The sequence below is a fragment of the Opisthocomus hoazin genome, chromosome 19 (assembly GCF_030867145.1).
Source record: "Opisthocomus hoazin isolate bOpiHoa1 chromosome 19, bOpiHoa1.hap1, whole genome shotgun sequence".
In the NCBI taxonomy this organism is placed as follows: domain Eukaryota; kingdom Metazoa; phylum Chordata; class Aves; order Opisthocomiformes; family Opisthocomidae; genus Opisthocomus; species Opisthocomus hoazin.
In genome coordinates this window covers 14,354,446-14,369,551 of record NC_134432.1, presented here as the reverse complement: position 1 = coordinate 14,369,551, position 15,106 = coordinate 14,354,446, and the positions used below count along the sequence as shown (strand labels likewise).

At 54.8% G+C, this 15,106-nt stretch overlaps 1 protein-coding gene across 2 annotated transcripts in view; it reads right to left on the bottom strand.

Annotated features, from left to right (window-relative positions):
* Positions 1–1,342: 1,342 nt before the first annotated feature.
* The window catches only part of RXRA (retinoid X receptor alpha), a 125,880-nt gene continuing 112,116 nt past the window's right edge, over positions 1,343–15,106 (bottom strand). For both annotated transcript variants that reach the window (XM_075439755.1, XM_075439757.1), the window contains exons 7-10: positions 12,928–13,060; positions 11,718–11,809; positions 9,930–10,035; positions 1,343–6,113 (exon numbers count right to left, since the gene is read on the bottom strand). In XM_075439755.1, coding sequence (XP_075295870.1) covers positions 5,966–6,113; positions 9,930–10,035; positions 11,718–11,809; positions 12,928–13,060 — 479 coding nt within the window. In that variant the 3' untranslated portion in view covers positions 1,343–5,965. The remainder of the gene's footprint in view (positions 6,114–9,929; positions 10,036–11,717; positions 11,810–12,927; positions 13,061–15,106) is intronic.

Below are 15,106 nucleotides of genomic sequence, written 5' to 3'. Positions count from 1 at the left end.
GCTAGGGAGCAGCAGGCTGCTGCCGTGGCAGATCACCCCCCGTGCCCCTTCCCCTGCCCTCCGTGAGCCACCTCCTGGGGCTTCCCAAATGAAAAAATATTGTGGCCCTGTTCGAAGCACACAGATCGTCACTAACCAGATTGCAACTCCCATTTTCCTCCTCTGTTTGACCGGCTCTGCAGCCGCCGGCGGAGGATTTATCTCCGCTGTAAACCCAAGAGCAAGTTCAATCTTGTTTGTACCTGGCAACAAATCCAGGTTAAGCGAAGGCCAGTGCTAACGGCTCCCGTTCACGCCGTCGCTGCTCCGGGGCAATGCTCCCGCTCCGCAGGCATCAAGGTGACCCCAAGGAGGGACATCGGCTGGCCAACAGCCCTCACACATCTGCCGGAGCTCATCGGAATGTCCCCATCACTGGGCTGCGGGTGCTGCCCAGCCGTGGCAGCCCCGTGCCCGCAGGATGTGGCCCTGGGTCCGGTGCTCCCCTACGAAGCCCAGAGCCCTGGGCAGGGCTGGGAGGGCTTTGCCTGGGTCGGCGATGGCGCGGGGACGTCCCTGCCTGCAGCCCTGCGATGCGCCCCAGGGTGGCCGCGGTCACCCCACTGCCACCCACGCAGGGAAAGGCCACGGTGATGGGCAGGGACATCGCTCCGGGGGTCCGGCCACGTTGGGCATCCCCACGGTACAAGAGCCACTGGTCCCGTGTTTGGCCCGCAGCGAGGAGGAGGGGGACGCGCCGGGGGTGGTGGTGTCCCTGGCAGGGTGCAGCTGGAGACGTCAAAGGGATCTGAAATTCATTCAAGGGAAATTCCTGAGGGGAAGGAAATCAATCTCCTGAGCCTTGGGGTTCCCCCGCGGTGCTGCCGCTGCTCCTCACCTACAGCCACAGCGGGATTTACTCCGACACGGCCCCGCGGGGACCCTCCGGGGAGACGGGGACCCCGCAGTGGGGACAGCCCCCCATGGGGGGACGTGAAGGAATAACTCAAGACACACCGGTGAGGAACAAAAGACGACTTGGACTGGGTTATATTTTAAAATGCTCATATATTTTCTTCTTTTTTTTCTCCTTTTTTCTTTTTCTTTTTTTCTTTTTCTTTTTTTTTCACAATTCTAATACAATTGTTCATCAAAATACTGGCGTTTCCAGCAGCAATTCTCTTTTTTTTTCTTTTTTTTTTAAGTGAATAATAATATACGGTAGTGATTTCACAGTAAAACAGACCTGCGGGAACGCCGGATATACGTGACGAAAGACACCCCCAGACCAGCCCACCCCTCCCTCCCCCCCCGAAAAAGATTTTGGAACTGGGGGAAAAAATAAAAAGTTCATTCAAAAAAATTATTTCAAAAGAGATTTCATATAAAGCCTTTAAAACACGGTCAAAAGTTTCTCCCTCTTCTCCAGATCCCTGTCCCTGTGGCTGAATACTTACAGAGAGAAAGAGAGAGAGAGAAAGAGAGAAAAAATAGAGAGAGTTTATAACAATCTCTGTAGAAGAAACAAAACAATCCAGAAAGAAAATATCCAAGAATATGTAAGGGATAAAATTACATTTGTACAAAAATAGATTTTAACTTTATTGATGCTTTAGATATTTTTCCTTATCTTTTCTCTTTTTGTCATTCTAAATTTTAATGTATTTTATTTTCTAGCTATGCATCCCATAGCCAAGGCATCCATCACTAAGTATTGGGAATTGCTAAAGCTATTTTTACTCAAAACCACCTGCTGCTCAAAACAAACAAAAACACAAAACAAAAAGGCATCTTAAAATAGATGCAGTTCCTTTGTCTCGAGGAATAAAGATCCAGATTTGGCATCTGCCAATTCGGAAAGGGCTTCAGATACAATGTACTCGCTTACATGAAGCAAAAAACAAAAAAAAAAAGCAAGAAAAAAAAAATTGGAAAAGAGAATCGACCTAAAACAAAAAAAACCACAAAAAGGTCTGTAATTGCTACGGTTATAATATATGTATATGTGAGTGAGGGTATTTATACAGTGTATATATCTACAGTACATACATGTATACACACGCACATATGTATCAACTGAAACCAGATCATGCACGCTCGTCACTGATGGGGACAGCATCAGCTCTGGAGCCACGGTCCCGCCATCTTCAGCCCTTTCTGCGAGCAGGAGCTGAGCCCAGCGGTGACGCCGGGTGATGCTGGGCCATACTGGGCAATGCTGGGCTCTCCTCCCCACGGAGCTGCGGGGCAGTGAGGCCGGGGGGACGCCGGGTCCAAAGCGCGGAGAAGCTGCCGGCAAGCTCGGGGGGGTCGGCGTGGGCTTCCTGCACCCATGGGTGCTGGGGAGATGAAGGTCCTTGGCCCAGAACTCCACTCCTGGGGTCCCACCCGGCGGCGGTGCTCGGCCCCTCCGATGCTGACGGATGCTCGGGAAGGGTCAGCGTCCTCACGGGGCGGCCCGCGGGCGCGCTGGATTCGGCTCGGGCTGGGTAAGGGCTTGGGTGAAACGTCCACACGCAAGAAGGAACATCCCGGGTGGCAGGCGGGTGGCTGAAAAGCTGATGTTTGTGCTATCTTTAGAAAATTAAAGATTGTCCCACCAACAAAAAGGAATTTAAGAAAAAAAATTAAAAATATATCACCCTAATCAAACCAGATTTTTGCAAGAGTATTAAGATCTGGTTAAATGAAAGTCCTACCTCTCTAGTGAATAATGTGCCTTTTTTTTTCTTTTACCCATGTATCACCTCTTCAAACAAGCATGTAGTATATTTATAATTATTATGAGGACAAAAAAAAAAAAAAGAAGCCAAAAGTGAAAAAGAATACAAATGAAAGACTCAAACTCATGCAAAAGCACGTTGCTTTAAGGCTGCTGTGGCAGATGTTACTGGATGCACAAAAGCTTTTCCTTCTGATGGGGAGGGCTGGGCTGGTGACGCTGGAGAGGAAGGCGTGGGGTGGGCTGAGGTCCGGGCTCTGGGGGTTCCTCACACCCCAAAATGCCCAGTGTGGCTGAAATCACAAGAGCCCTGCTGAAAGCAATGGAGTCACGCTGAGCTGCAGCACCGCGGGGGCTCTGCTGAAAACAGAGAGCCCAGGACGACGCTCAGCCTTTCCCCAAAACCCTCCTCAGCCGGGGGCAGGAACTGAGGCTGCGCCCTGCTCCAGCAGGGAAACTGAGGCACGGAGACACACACCCTGCCCGAGAGCCCCCGGCCCGCAGAGCGTTCCCCTCTGCACAACGCTAATAGCTGAGGACACCTCCTTGCTCCTGGCATTATCCTGGGACGGGATGGGATGGGATGGGATGGGATGGGACGGGACGGGACAGGATGGGACGGGATGGGACGGGACGAGACGGGACGGGATGGGATGGGATGGGATGGGATGGGACGGAATGGGAGCTCCTGCCCCACAGCCTGGCCATGCCCAGGGCTGCAGCGGGCCAGACCGCAGCCTTGCAAGCCACCGCAGCCCAGCACCCAGCACCAAACAGCCCCTTCCAAACCAGCAACCAGGAAAACATCGTTTCCACCTGATGGAGAAGGACAGGACAGGGGGTTTATTCTAGTGCAATGTCACCAACTCTTTCACAAAGCACCCTCATCCTCTCCATCAGGCGAGCTCCAGGATCCACCCCGAGCCGGACCGGGGGCTGCTTTGGCTCCAGGCTGAGCCAATCCCTCCCTGCAAGCCCTCGCGGGGCCGCACCAGGCTCACGCCAGCAAGGAACAGCCTGCTCGTGTTTACTGGCACCCTTCACATATTTCATTTCTCTTGCCTAGTTTTCTTGGCAAATTCTTGCAGGGTGAAGCTGTTTAATAATATTTTCGGCGGCGTGCAGGCTGCTGGAGAAACCCAGCCAAAACACTTTCCCTGCCTCTGTGGATTTGCCACTTCAGGCCAGCCTTAGGGAAAGTTATGACCTGAAATGCTGAGTATTTATTTAGCAACGAGATGGCCTGGTTAACTGCAGGGGATGGAGCCGGGGACTCAGGCTGCCAGGCAGGAGGACAACAGGCGGCTGACCCCTCAGAAACAGAGGCGGGAGCTGGTGGGCACTGCTCCATGCTCCTCCAGGCGCAGAGGAGATGTTTGAAGAGCCAGCTACAACCCACCGGGAGAAAGAAGAGAAAGAAACACCTTGGGGACCTAATGCTTTGTCATTTTACAGCACAGAAGCCATGAAAGTGGTGGGGAAGCCTTTGGCCCCAGGCCAACCGCAAGCACCTCTTTCTTGGCTCCAAGCACCGGCCCCACTCTTTTTTTTTCTTCTTCCCTAACTCCTTTTTTCAGTGGGGCTCTGGAGACACCTGATGAGGGTGAAATGGGGAGGCGAAGGGGAAACACTCCTTGGCTGACCTCCTCTCCCCACATGCTCCCTGGGGAACCCCATCCCGTGGGGTGTGGGCACGTTCCTGGGACCGTGTCCCTAATCCCCAAAACCTGTCAATCTCCCTGCTGCCACACCAAGACTCAAGGAAAGGACGGTGCAGAAGCCAAGCTGCTTTTGGTGCTCTGGGCTCTGCTGCTGCCGCGTCCCACACCCAGCCAGGAACCCTCACCCCCGCACCCCTGCCCGACGAGGGAGATTCAGGGGAGGGGGACCCCGTTCTTGCTTCACCACTCATTAACAGCCACAATTCCCAGCCTGGCCAAGCACTCCCACTAATTGCTGCCTTGCAGTGTTTTGCAGGGCAGCTGCTGAATCAACAGGAGCAGCCTCCTGCGCAAGCCGAAAGCCCCGCGCGAGGCCAGGGCTTGTGCGAGGCGAGGGCTCCAGGGCTGCTGCATACCCGCAGTGTGGGCACCGAGGGAGTGTTCTGCTGAGCCCACCCCATCTGCTGGAAACGTCCCTCTGACCTCACCAAACCAGGTGTCAGGACCAAAGAAACCACGGTGGAGCCACTGCCGACGTGCCAGCGCCTGCTGCTCCAACGCAAGAGCCGCGACATCAAGCGTGGATCCGGCAGGACAGGCTGGAGCGAGCCTCGGGAGCAGGGCTGTGCTGGGATGCTGGGCACCGTGCTGAGGGCAGGGGTCCTGGCAAGACCCCGTGAGCTGGGGAAGGGCGATGCTGAGTCCTCGGCAGCCTTAAAGCAAGTGCTCCAGCCGGCTCGCGTCCGCATGGGCAGCTCCAGAGGCGTCTTTGGGAAGAGCAGCGATGCCCGGCTGCCCTCCGGGACGGCAAAAAGGGATGTTTCAGGTGCTGCCGCCCGCGGGACCGTCTGCACAGCGGGTGAGAGGGTGCCCTGGCTCCCTGTGCCACCAGTCACCTCGATATTTGGGGAGGGATTCAGCTCAATCCCAAATCCTCTGCTTTTAATTGAAAGGAGCAGGCTCTGTGCAGCCACGGGTGACTCATTTGTGGGGCACGGGCTGGGCCGCCTCTCCAGCCGCCTCTCCCTCCGTGAAGTAACTACCGAGACTACTAATAATAGTTAGAAACCAAAAATAGAATTCTTTTTTTTTTTTTCTTTCTTCTCTTTTTCAAAAACTCCATCCTCTGAAAATAGCCAGCTGCAATCCGGCGAGTTCAACCACTCCCCTCGGCTTGTCCAAACCCCACTGCCCCAAGGGCTGGGACCGTCCCCGTCCCCACTCCTGCCCCGGGGGAAGCACCGCCAGCTACACGGGGCGATGCCCAGCCCGGCCGGTGGCTCACCCCAAAATTCCTGGCACGGCAGGGGCCGGGGCCGGGGTGCGAGCCGGGGCGGCGGGCGGCAAGCTCTCTCCGCTCTCACTTCTCTACATCTAGCGCGGGGAACCAGCGAGCAGGTCTTGAGATGCAGCAGTGACAGCAAACGGACAAGGGTGAAGGCGACGAGGAGGCGAGGACGGCAGCGGGTCGCCCCGGATCAGACGGTGCCTCCGGCGCTGGGGAGAGGAGGGAGGGACGGGCTGGGGCGGCGGCGGAGGAAAGCAGAGGAAGGGGCCCCGCGGGACCCCCGGCCGGGCGAGGGACTGACCCAGCAGCAGTTCTCTAAGTCATTTGATGGGGCGCTTCCAGCATTTCCATCAAGAAGGTGTCGATCGGCGTGTCGCCTATTAGCTTGAAGAAGAAGAGGTGCTCCAGGCATTTCAGGCCGATGGACCGGAGGGCTGGGAGACGGAGCAAGAGCTTTGCGAACCTGGGGACAGGAGACACGACATGGTCAGGTATCCCACCAGCAGCCCCGCTTCTGCCCCGACCCCCCAAAGCTTCTGTGGCCGCTCCTGCTCAGAAGGGCTGGGAGTCACAACCTCCTTTGCTATCAGAGTCATGGGGTACATCCAGAACTGTGCAGAGAAATCAGTAATTACATCCCCGGCCTTGAAGCAGCCACGGTGCCTATTCACAACAAGTATCTGCTGATAGCTGAGCTGGAAGAGTAAAACGAGAAATGAACGGCCATCCATTGCGAAGCACTGGAACAGGCTGCCCAGGGAAGCGGTGGAGTCACCGTCCCTGGAGGTGTTCACAAAACGTGTAGACGTGGCACTTCAGGACATGGTTTAGCAGGCGTGGTGGTGGTGGGTTGGCAGTTGGACTTGATGATCTTAGAGGTCTTTTCCAACCTTAGTGATTTGATGATTCTATGATCCCTGGTCTGGGGTGGACCACTGGCTTCATGCATGTGTCATGCAGGTGTGCTACCATACAGCCAGCACCCCGAGATGCTCGTGGGGTCCCTCCACCGCAGCCACGGGGAGGAGGCACCACGGGGCCAGCCTCGTCTCGGGCAGCGGTGCAAGCAGCTGCAGCAGCTCCATCTCTGGTCAGGGAAAAGCGCAAGCAGCCAGGGAGCGGACGGAGGAGATGCTGCGTGACGTTCGCTGGTGCTTGGCTCAGCGATGCCCCTTTCCTGCAGCACCGGGCACCTCGACCAGCCGAGCCCCGGGGGCTGCTGGCGCGGCAGAAACCCGGCTGGCAGCCGGGCTGGATGCACCTCAGGGGTGAAGCCAACGAAAGGAGACAAGGGCTTTGATGCAAAAGCTGGAAGCAGCGCTGCAAATCAGCCGGGACACGGGGTGCTCCCCTTCTCCCTGCCCAGCGTGGGGCTCTGACGAGCCCCAGCCGAACAAAAGCCCTTTCTCCCCAGCCCGCCCTGCCTGGCGGAGACGCTTGTCAGGTCGCACCCGCGACGCCGGGCAAGAGCCGACAGGCAGGAGGGGTGTGCAGCCGGGCAGGGGAGAGCCAGGGGGGCTGGGGAGAGCCGACAGCGCTGCGGGAGCCGGCTGGGACGAAGCAGGCGAGCCCGAGGGCCGGCCAGCCGTGCTGGGGAAAGCTGCTGTGCGTTGGGCTCCGAGGGCAGCGGGAGACTGTGGAGCTGGGAGAAAGCTCCTGCAAAGGGTGCTCGGGAGCACCCCAGGGAGCTCCCACTCTGCCTGCCCATTGCCTCCCCGCTCTCAGTACTGGGAAAAGGCCCTTTAACGGCCAGGAGCGCGTTTATTTGTTTTTATGGCTGTACAATCAAGGTTTGAACGTAACCACAGGCCAGAACCAGCCCAGGGAGAAGGGGACTCTCCAGAAAACACACACATCGAGAGAGACATGCACAAACACACAGATATTCTACATGCATGCACACTTCTCTCTCCCTATTTTTTTTTTTTTTTTTTTTTTTTGCTGAGCTGGCGAGAACTGTGGGAGCAGAGCCAGGAAAAACAAATCAGTCCTACCATCCCATTCAGGAAGTTTCACTTTAAACCAAACCAGATGATGGCTCCAGCCCTCGGATATGTTTAACCGTGAGATAACCAGCCCGCAGCACAGCAGTGCCAGGGCTGCGGCCGGGAGGGGAGAAAACAGCCCCGATTCCCCGCGGCTGCTCGGCGTCACGTACGCACCGTGCCCTCCCCGCGGAGGAGCAGGGGCTGGTGCGGGAGGAGCGTGGCTGGGTTTTTCCTAGGAATGCCTGCCACCGTCTCACTGCTCAGAGAAGTTCCCTTTTGGTGTTGACATGGTGCTCGCGAGCCCTCGATGGCCGGGGTCCGGGCTGGAGTCGTGCACCAAAGGGCATCTGCAGGGGTGGGGAAGCCAAGCGCTCGCCGCAGGCTGTCAGCCGGGTTTCTGCCGCTCGACCAGGCGTTTGCTCAACCACAGGAAGAACTTGTTTCCAGCCCCAGATGGCAATCACATTGTGCCATGAGACCAGGAGGATGGAGAGAGCTCCGGAGAGCTTTGTTTAGCTATTGTGCAACTCTGGACTCCCAGCCCACGAGTTAACCCTCCCAAGCCACCTGGGCTTATTCCACCATTGCCCTGCACCGTACAAGAGATGCAGTAAGGTCAGCAACGCCCAGTCGTGTCTCTCAGGACAGCCCTTAGCACGCAAGAACCTTTGTGGTCACCACAGAAGGGTGTGAGGATCACACAAGTAGGTCCCTAGCCCAAGGTCATTCAAAGCCAGTGACAGATTGAACTCCAGAGCCCCTGGTGCAGCTACAAGACCTAAAATGCCCCCTTACACATCGCTGCTCATTGAGGTAGAGCCCTGGGGACCCGATTTTGACCGGTGGCTCAGCGACTTGGCTCAGTCACGTACAGCAGCTTCGTGGCGGTTCGGTTGATGAAGAACGGGGCTGTCCTCACGCCCAGCCCCACCCCAGCCTGCAGCAGCGAGCAGCGGCGTGCGAGGGCAGCACGACTCTGCAGCGAACACTGGATGCCTGTGCATAGCAAAGAGTTCATCCCACCGGGGGAAGAATCCAGGAGAGCTGCTGGCCCTGATTCTCAAGGCAGCTCTGCTTCTGCCAGGTACGGCTGGCTGCTCGTCGTGAGCCCCATGCGCAGCAGAGCTCTTCTGAAGCACCAGAACAGCCCAAGTCCAGGGTCTGGATTTGCTTAGGAACTGCAATTTAATAATGCTTTTTGGAAGAGGAGCGTGCTTGAGAGTTGGCCTAAGGTCCAGACAAACCACCTGGGAGAGAAGGGGTAACACCACTCCGCACCACGCTCACCGCTGACCGCAAAGCCAAACCCGCCCAACGGTACCTTCATCCGAACTCTCCCCGCCACAAGCCAACCGTGAACATCCAAGCAGCCCCTTGACAACACATCTTTTTCCATCTGCCAGCACACTGGTACCCAAAGTTGGGGAAAATAAGTCCAGGATTACTTCTGAGGGCGTGACCTGCCCACTGCCTTCATTGCTGTATGAGCATCCTTTATTTTTTTAACTATCCAGACACGCAAGACTGGGAATCCAGGTGAGATGCAAATCCCAGTTGCTTGGCCTGTTTTTTCCCAATATTCACGCCCCAGCAGCGACACGCACCAGCAGCAGTTTCCAGTGCTTTGCTTGGTTTCTCAAATGACTGTCAGTAACTTAACTGGCAGTTGCCAGCTTCAGGCTGTAACTGGGAAAATGCGCCCACTCAGCTCCGGAGCGGTCCAGGAAAGCATTCCTAATTCCCCCTCCCATTCCCAGCTGGATTGGGGGAGGCAGGGAGGGAAGAAAAGAGCATCAATTGAGGCTTTCACTTCCCAGCAATGATGCTCATCTGCCACTGAAAATTAACTCCGTGTGAGTCGCATTTTTGCTGTGGTTTGCTCTCCGTGGTTGCCAAAAGGGAAACGATACCCCTTCCCCCATGTGCTCATCCCGCTGCTGCGGCCGCGGGAGCCGGGGCTCCTCAGGTCTCGGCGCTGCCGCTGCTGTCCAACCTTGTCCTGGCTGTGTTGGATTTACCAGCACGGGAATAAAGACCTCTCTGCACTTCACAGGGGCATTTTCTAAGGACGTTCACAGCTGAAGCAGGTAGAAAAGAGTGGTTTACTCTGCAGAGAACTGTTCACTCCCAGAAAACGTGGGAACAGAAAGCCCTAAATGGAAGGGACCCAGCGCGCAGGTGCAGTGACCCCAAGGACAGCACTCGGACCCTGGCCCAGGCTGCAGCACCGTTTGCACGGGGCTCTGCAGGGTGCAAGGCTGCAGCAGGACAGGGCTTAGCCAACAACTCACCTCCCGGGCTGGTCGGGGTATTTGTGTTTGCAGTATGCCTCTAGCGACGCGTACACCTTCTCCCGTAACGCCTCCACTTCAGCCGGGTTGGAGAGACCTTTCGAGTCTGAAAGGCAACGGAAAGGACCATCAGCCAAAAACCTCCAGGTTTTCCAGGCAGGCAAGGACCCCCCAAGCCCCCTTGACCCCTCCCAGCACTCCCAGACCAGAGCACAGCGTGGACTTGGGGTCTGAACCCCAGGAATTTGAGGCAGTACCTAACACCTCCCGGGGAGCGTTCAAGCCCTGAAAGGTTTGCCCTGTGACTACAGGTCTGTTTCACTCCACCTCACGCCCCAAGCCCAACCGTTTTGGCTCATTCCAGTGGTCACAGACCCCCATTTAAAGGGTTTAGGTCCCCCTCAAGTCCTGGGCTGGGGGGATTTCTCCCTCCAGCACGAAGCACTGAGACAGGGCTAAACGCAAAGCCCCTGCCCTGGCAGGTCCCCCCCACTGCAGAGGATCTGTTTTTAGTAGGGTGAAAGGGACAGTCGAGCAATCGATATCCCCAAGCACACGCGCCACGGGAACCTCTCCAGATTCCCCTTCTTTTACCATATACGGCTAATCCCAAATTACAGACAATAAATTACTGGTGATTACAGAGGGGGGGGAATAAGTCAAACAGAAAAACAAACCCAAGGAACACCAATAAACCCTGCTGAAATGCCCTGACCTGTGTTCGGTGGGAAAGGCCAGAGAAAGCACTTGGGCACAAAGCACGATCCTGAGAGGGCAGGGAGGGGAAGGGGTGGCTGCAGATGTGGGGGTCTGTCCTCTGCTGCCGTCTACTTCTGCTCTGGACTGACCTGCTCTAAAATATAGGAAACCCCCCAGGAGAGCTGTAGGGGTATCTGCAGGCCGGCAGTCCATCTCCTGCGGCAGCAGGGCTTTGCTCTCTGAAACGCCGGAGACAACCCCAGCACTGAACCTTCTTCTTCCCTTGGGCAGCTGGGGCCAAGGGGCAAAAGCGAGCAGCTTGAAAACCTCCTGGAGTCTGTAAAACTAAGCAAGCTGTGGACAAATAAAGTTCTTGTGCATTTTGTGAGCATGTTTCATGCCTTTCACTCTCCGTAGGCTTTGCAGAGGGCTTTTCCAGAGACAGAGTTAATAAAAGCCCTTGGATGTTGAGATCAGGAAACAGAGGACAACAATGTCCATGTTCTAACTTTGGTCTAACCCATACTTCTGTCTTAAAGGGTATCTAGATTCATTTTTGCTCCTATTCAAGGACAACTCCCTCCAGCACTAGAACTTTCTTTTTACAGAGTCACTGTAAAACTGAAAACAGGAAGACCATGTAACATTGATCAAGCCACAGCCCCTCAAACTCAGCAGAGAACTCAGCCCAGCAGTAGGAGTCAGCTCCAAAAACAGCATTCGCCATCGCCTCGGATGATCGCAGCTGAGTTCTGGCCAAAGCAGGGCCCTGCACGGAGAATATTTCGGACCACGAAAGCTTGCTGCCCTCTGCAAAGGGGAAAACACCCCTTGGCAAGGGAAGCCTGGAGAGCAACACTGGGCATGGATCCAGATCCATCCCTGACCTGCAAAGGGCACGCTTGTAAGGCAGCAGACACACGTGCAGCACTTAATTTGATTTTCCTCCTTGCCTCTCTTCCTTCTTGCCCTATTCTCGGGAGTTGCGTGCCCTCGGCTATTTGCGATGGAGCTTTATAGGTAAGAACAGGAGCCAAATGGACAGAGATTCAGCCAAGAGAGGACTGGAGAGAAGGTAACGGCATGTACCGGGGTTGAAGAGGACAATGGCTCGCAGGCAGCCTAGCTCTGTCTTGTCCATCTGCATGTCTCGCATTTTTGACACGAGTTCTGTCAGTACTCTGCAAAGGACACAGAAATTACAGGTGTCAGTGTTCAAAAGAAATGAAAAAACACCCCTGTGTCAGACCCAGAGTGAGCTCCTCCGGTGCATGGTTAATGCAGTCATGGGATAGCGCTCGCTTATAGCAGCTGAGGATATGCCCTCATTTTCCTTCTGTATCAAAAATAGCTCATTAGGAACATCAATAGTTCCTGTCAGATACAACAGGGACCATAAAAACTGGCTTCATACATTCACTGAGAGGCTTTGGCACCTGAGAAAGCTGCCTAAAAATAAAAAATAATAATACAGAAAAAATCCCAACAGGTATCTAACGGCAATTTCCTCTGCCGGTAATTTTTATTGCTCCCTTTGCTCTTACTGCAGGTGCCGGTCTTGAAATATTTTCCACTGATTGCCCAGTTTTTCCTGTTAGATCTTGCAGTGAAGTCATGATCTTGCACTTATGACCTCACAGGAAACAAATGATGTCACCCAGGTCCGAAGAACAATTTCCTTGCAAAGCAAAGAAGCAAAGGTGATTTGGTTTCACCTAAGTCGTCTCAAGATGAGTCTCGGGCAGAGAAATCAGCCACAATTTAAGCGGCATCTGGAGCCACACTGTGGGTCAAACACTCTGGAAGTCTCTATTTAAAACACTTTCCCAAAGCATGAGATTAAAAAGCCCTCGGGATACGCATGTGGAACCTGCTGGGTATTTTTGGTGCTTTTTCATTGTGAAAATAAAATCATGTCTTGGTCCAATTAAAGATGAAAAGAAACAAAGAACTGGCCTCCTCGTAACATTAGAAGGCATCTGGACCCCATGAAAGAGGCTTTGATTTGCACTGGGCAGCCTTCTCCCTGACTGTTTCAGGCTGTTGGTTTCTGCAGGTTTAAGAGGAGGGATTTAACATCATCGCCTGCAGCAAGGACCACGACATTTCCACGCACGCCATGGGATGGACGCGCCCCAGCCCGGGCTCCGTCGAGGACAAACCAGCGCATCTCCCCCCGACCCCTCAAGCAGGCTGCGACGCGGGGAACGGAGGCAGACGGGTGGGAAGCAGAGAGGGGGATGGCCGGGCAAGGCGGCCCGGGACGCGCTGCCCACTGTCCGTCCCTCCCTCTGCCCACCTGTCGAAGATGGCCCCGACGCCAGCACTGTGCGCGCTGTTCCGGTGCACGTGGAGCCCGGTGGCTAGGAGGATCCCGTCTTTCACAGCTATGGAGCGGTGGGAGAAGGAGGCGATTAGGAGCTCATTCCACCCTGGGGAGGAGAAAACAACCAAGGCCGCAGGTTAGAGCCACGGGGTCCTCAGTGGGTTCGGGAATCAGCAACGTCACCTCCCCGGTGCTAAAAAAAGAGGAGGAAATCGCTCAAGAACCGCCTTTGCTAGAGTAACGTGGCTGGACATGGGAAGGGAGCGGGGAGCCAACCTGTTCTTGGATGTCAGGGAAGGAAAAATCCATTAAGGAACAAATGCACTAAAAATATAACGCTAATAAGGGAAGCAGTTTCCTCTATAAACCTTGCAGGCACCGGAGCAAACAGCTCTGCTCCTCTTGCTGTGAACCTACGAGTGGGTGTGCAGCACTGAGCTCCCTGTCTGACCTTATACTCCATGCCTCTGAGCAGTTAAAGACCTATTAACGCTTTCTATCAGCTAATTGGGCTCATTTTCAGGCCATAATGGGGCACAAAAGTTCATTCACCGTTATACAGCCGTGTAAATCAGGACCATGAAAACTCGCACTTGCAGGTTTGTTGCTTCTGCCACCTAAATACTGGAAGGGATGGCCTCTGCTCTCGCCTGCCGCTGTACAGGGATGCCCCATGTCCACAACAGCTCCAGGAACAGCTTTCTATAGCTGCCTGGAAATCAGCTTTTGGCTTCTTAGTTACTGGATATGTGACTTCAGGGGATAGGAAAACACAGCCTCTGAGCCCGGACACCACGGGAGAGTCTGGGCTAGTTACAATGGGAAAGGGAAGGGAGATGAGACCTCCCTCCCCACCTTCCAGCTCCCCTTCCTAATTTAACACATCTCCAAATTCTTAAATCCATTACCAGCTGAGTTCAAGAATGACCAAAACAAATCCATATCAAGAAAAAAAATGCTGTAAAGTTTGAAGGCTGGAAATTTTGTTGACTTTGACCCAGGAGAGGCATCTTCAATAAGACAAGATGGGTCTTCTGCAACCCTGGGGAGGCTCACGCTCACCACGTGGCTGATTTACCCGGCCTGAAAATTTTCTGGTGTCCAGAACACAGGGCTGCTCGGCAGGGTCCAGAAATGCTAGGATATTCGATTTTTTATTTTCCCCCCAGACTGGAAAAGCAATGCAACAACCTCCTTCACCTCCTCTCCTGCCACAGAAACACGGCTTTTCTCACAGACTGGAATAAATACAAGGTCTACATGTGCTGTATTTACCTCCTGTTGCAGAGATGCATTGTGCCATTAGAAATGTTGACAAGGAATAAAGTTCACTCTTTCCTAAGTGGCCACAGGATGTTTCCACCCCAGTCATGGGAACAGTTCTTTGGCTGTTTACTGGGTGAGGCCTGGCACTTGCAGAGGGATTGCAACACCGTAAAAGCCAAGGAGGACAGAGGAGAAGACATGGGACTGCACCAGGAGCCTGCAGGAACCATGCTCCATGGCTGAAGAGGACCTCCTGGAGCCAGACCCCCAGAAAGGGGCCATGGGTGCCTCCCACCAGCCATCACACGCAGCCCCACAGCACCTCCACACACAGCCCCTCCATGCAGCCTCAACCAACAGAAGCCAGCGCTGGTTCGCAGCGTCCCTCCGGGGCACCAGCCTTCACCACTCTGCCCTGACCCTTGGCCATCACCCAACGCCCCTCGGCCACTGGAATACGTGAAAGCGGTGAGGCTGCGGGGTGCCGCTGACTTCTGTGCTGGGCTTATTCCAGCTAAGGAGCACTGGATTTATCAGCATCCTTCAGCTGAGTTACTCCCATTCAGAGCTGGGATGTTTCAGCTGAAGCGGGGAACTGATTTCTACCCAGTGCTTTCACCAGAGCATCCCCAAAGAGCTGACAAGATCAAGAGGTAGGCAGGGAAGAATTAAGTACGACCACAGGCAGCAAATCTGAGTTAGAGATCAAACAAACATGCCCAGAGAGTCCTGCATTCCAGCCCAAGCTCTGGAGAAGCAGAGCAGTTTTCTTCAACTCCTGTGACTCCCTTCTCACCAAACGAGGTGGCTGCAGCCTCCGGGATGCTTTGGCTGCTCCGGGGTAGGGAAGGCTCCTGGCAGCACAGTGACCATCGTGCTAATCCAT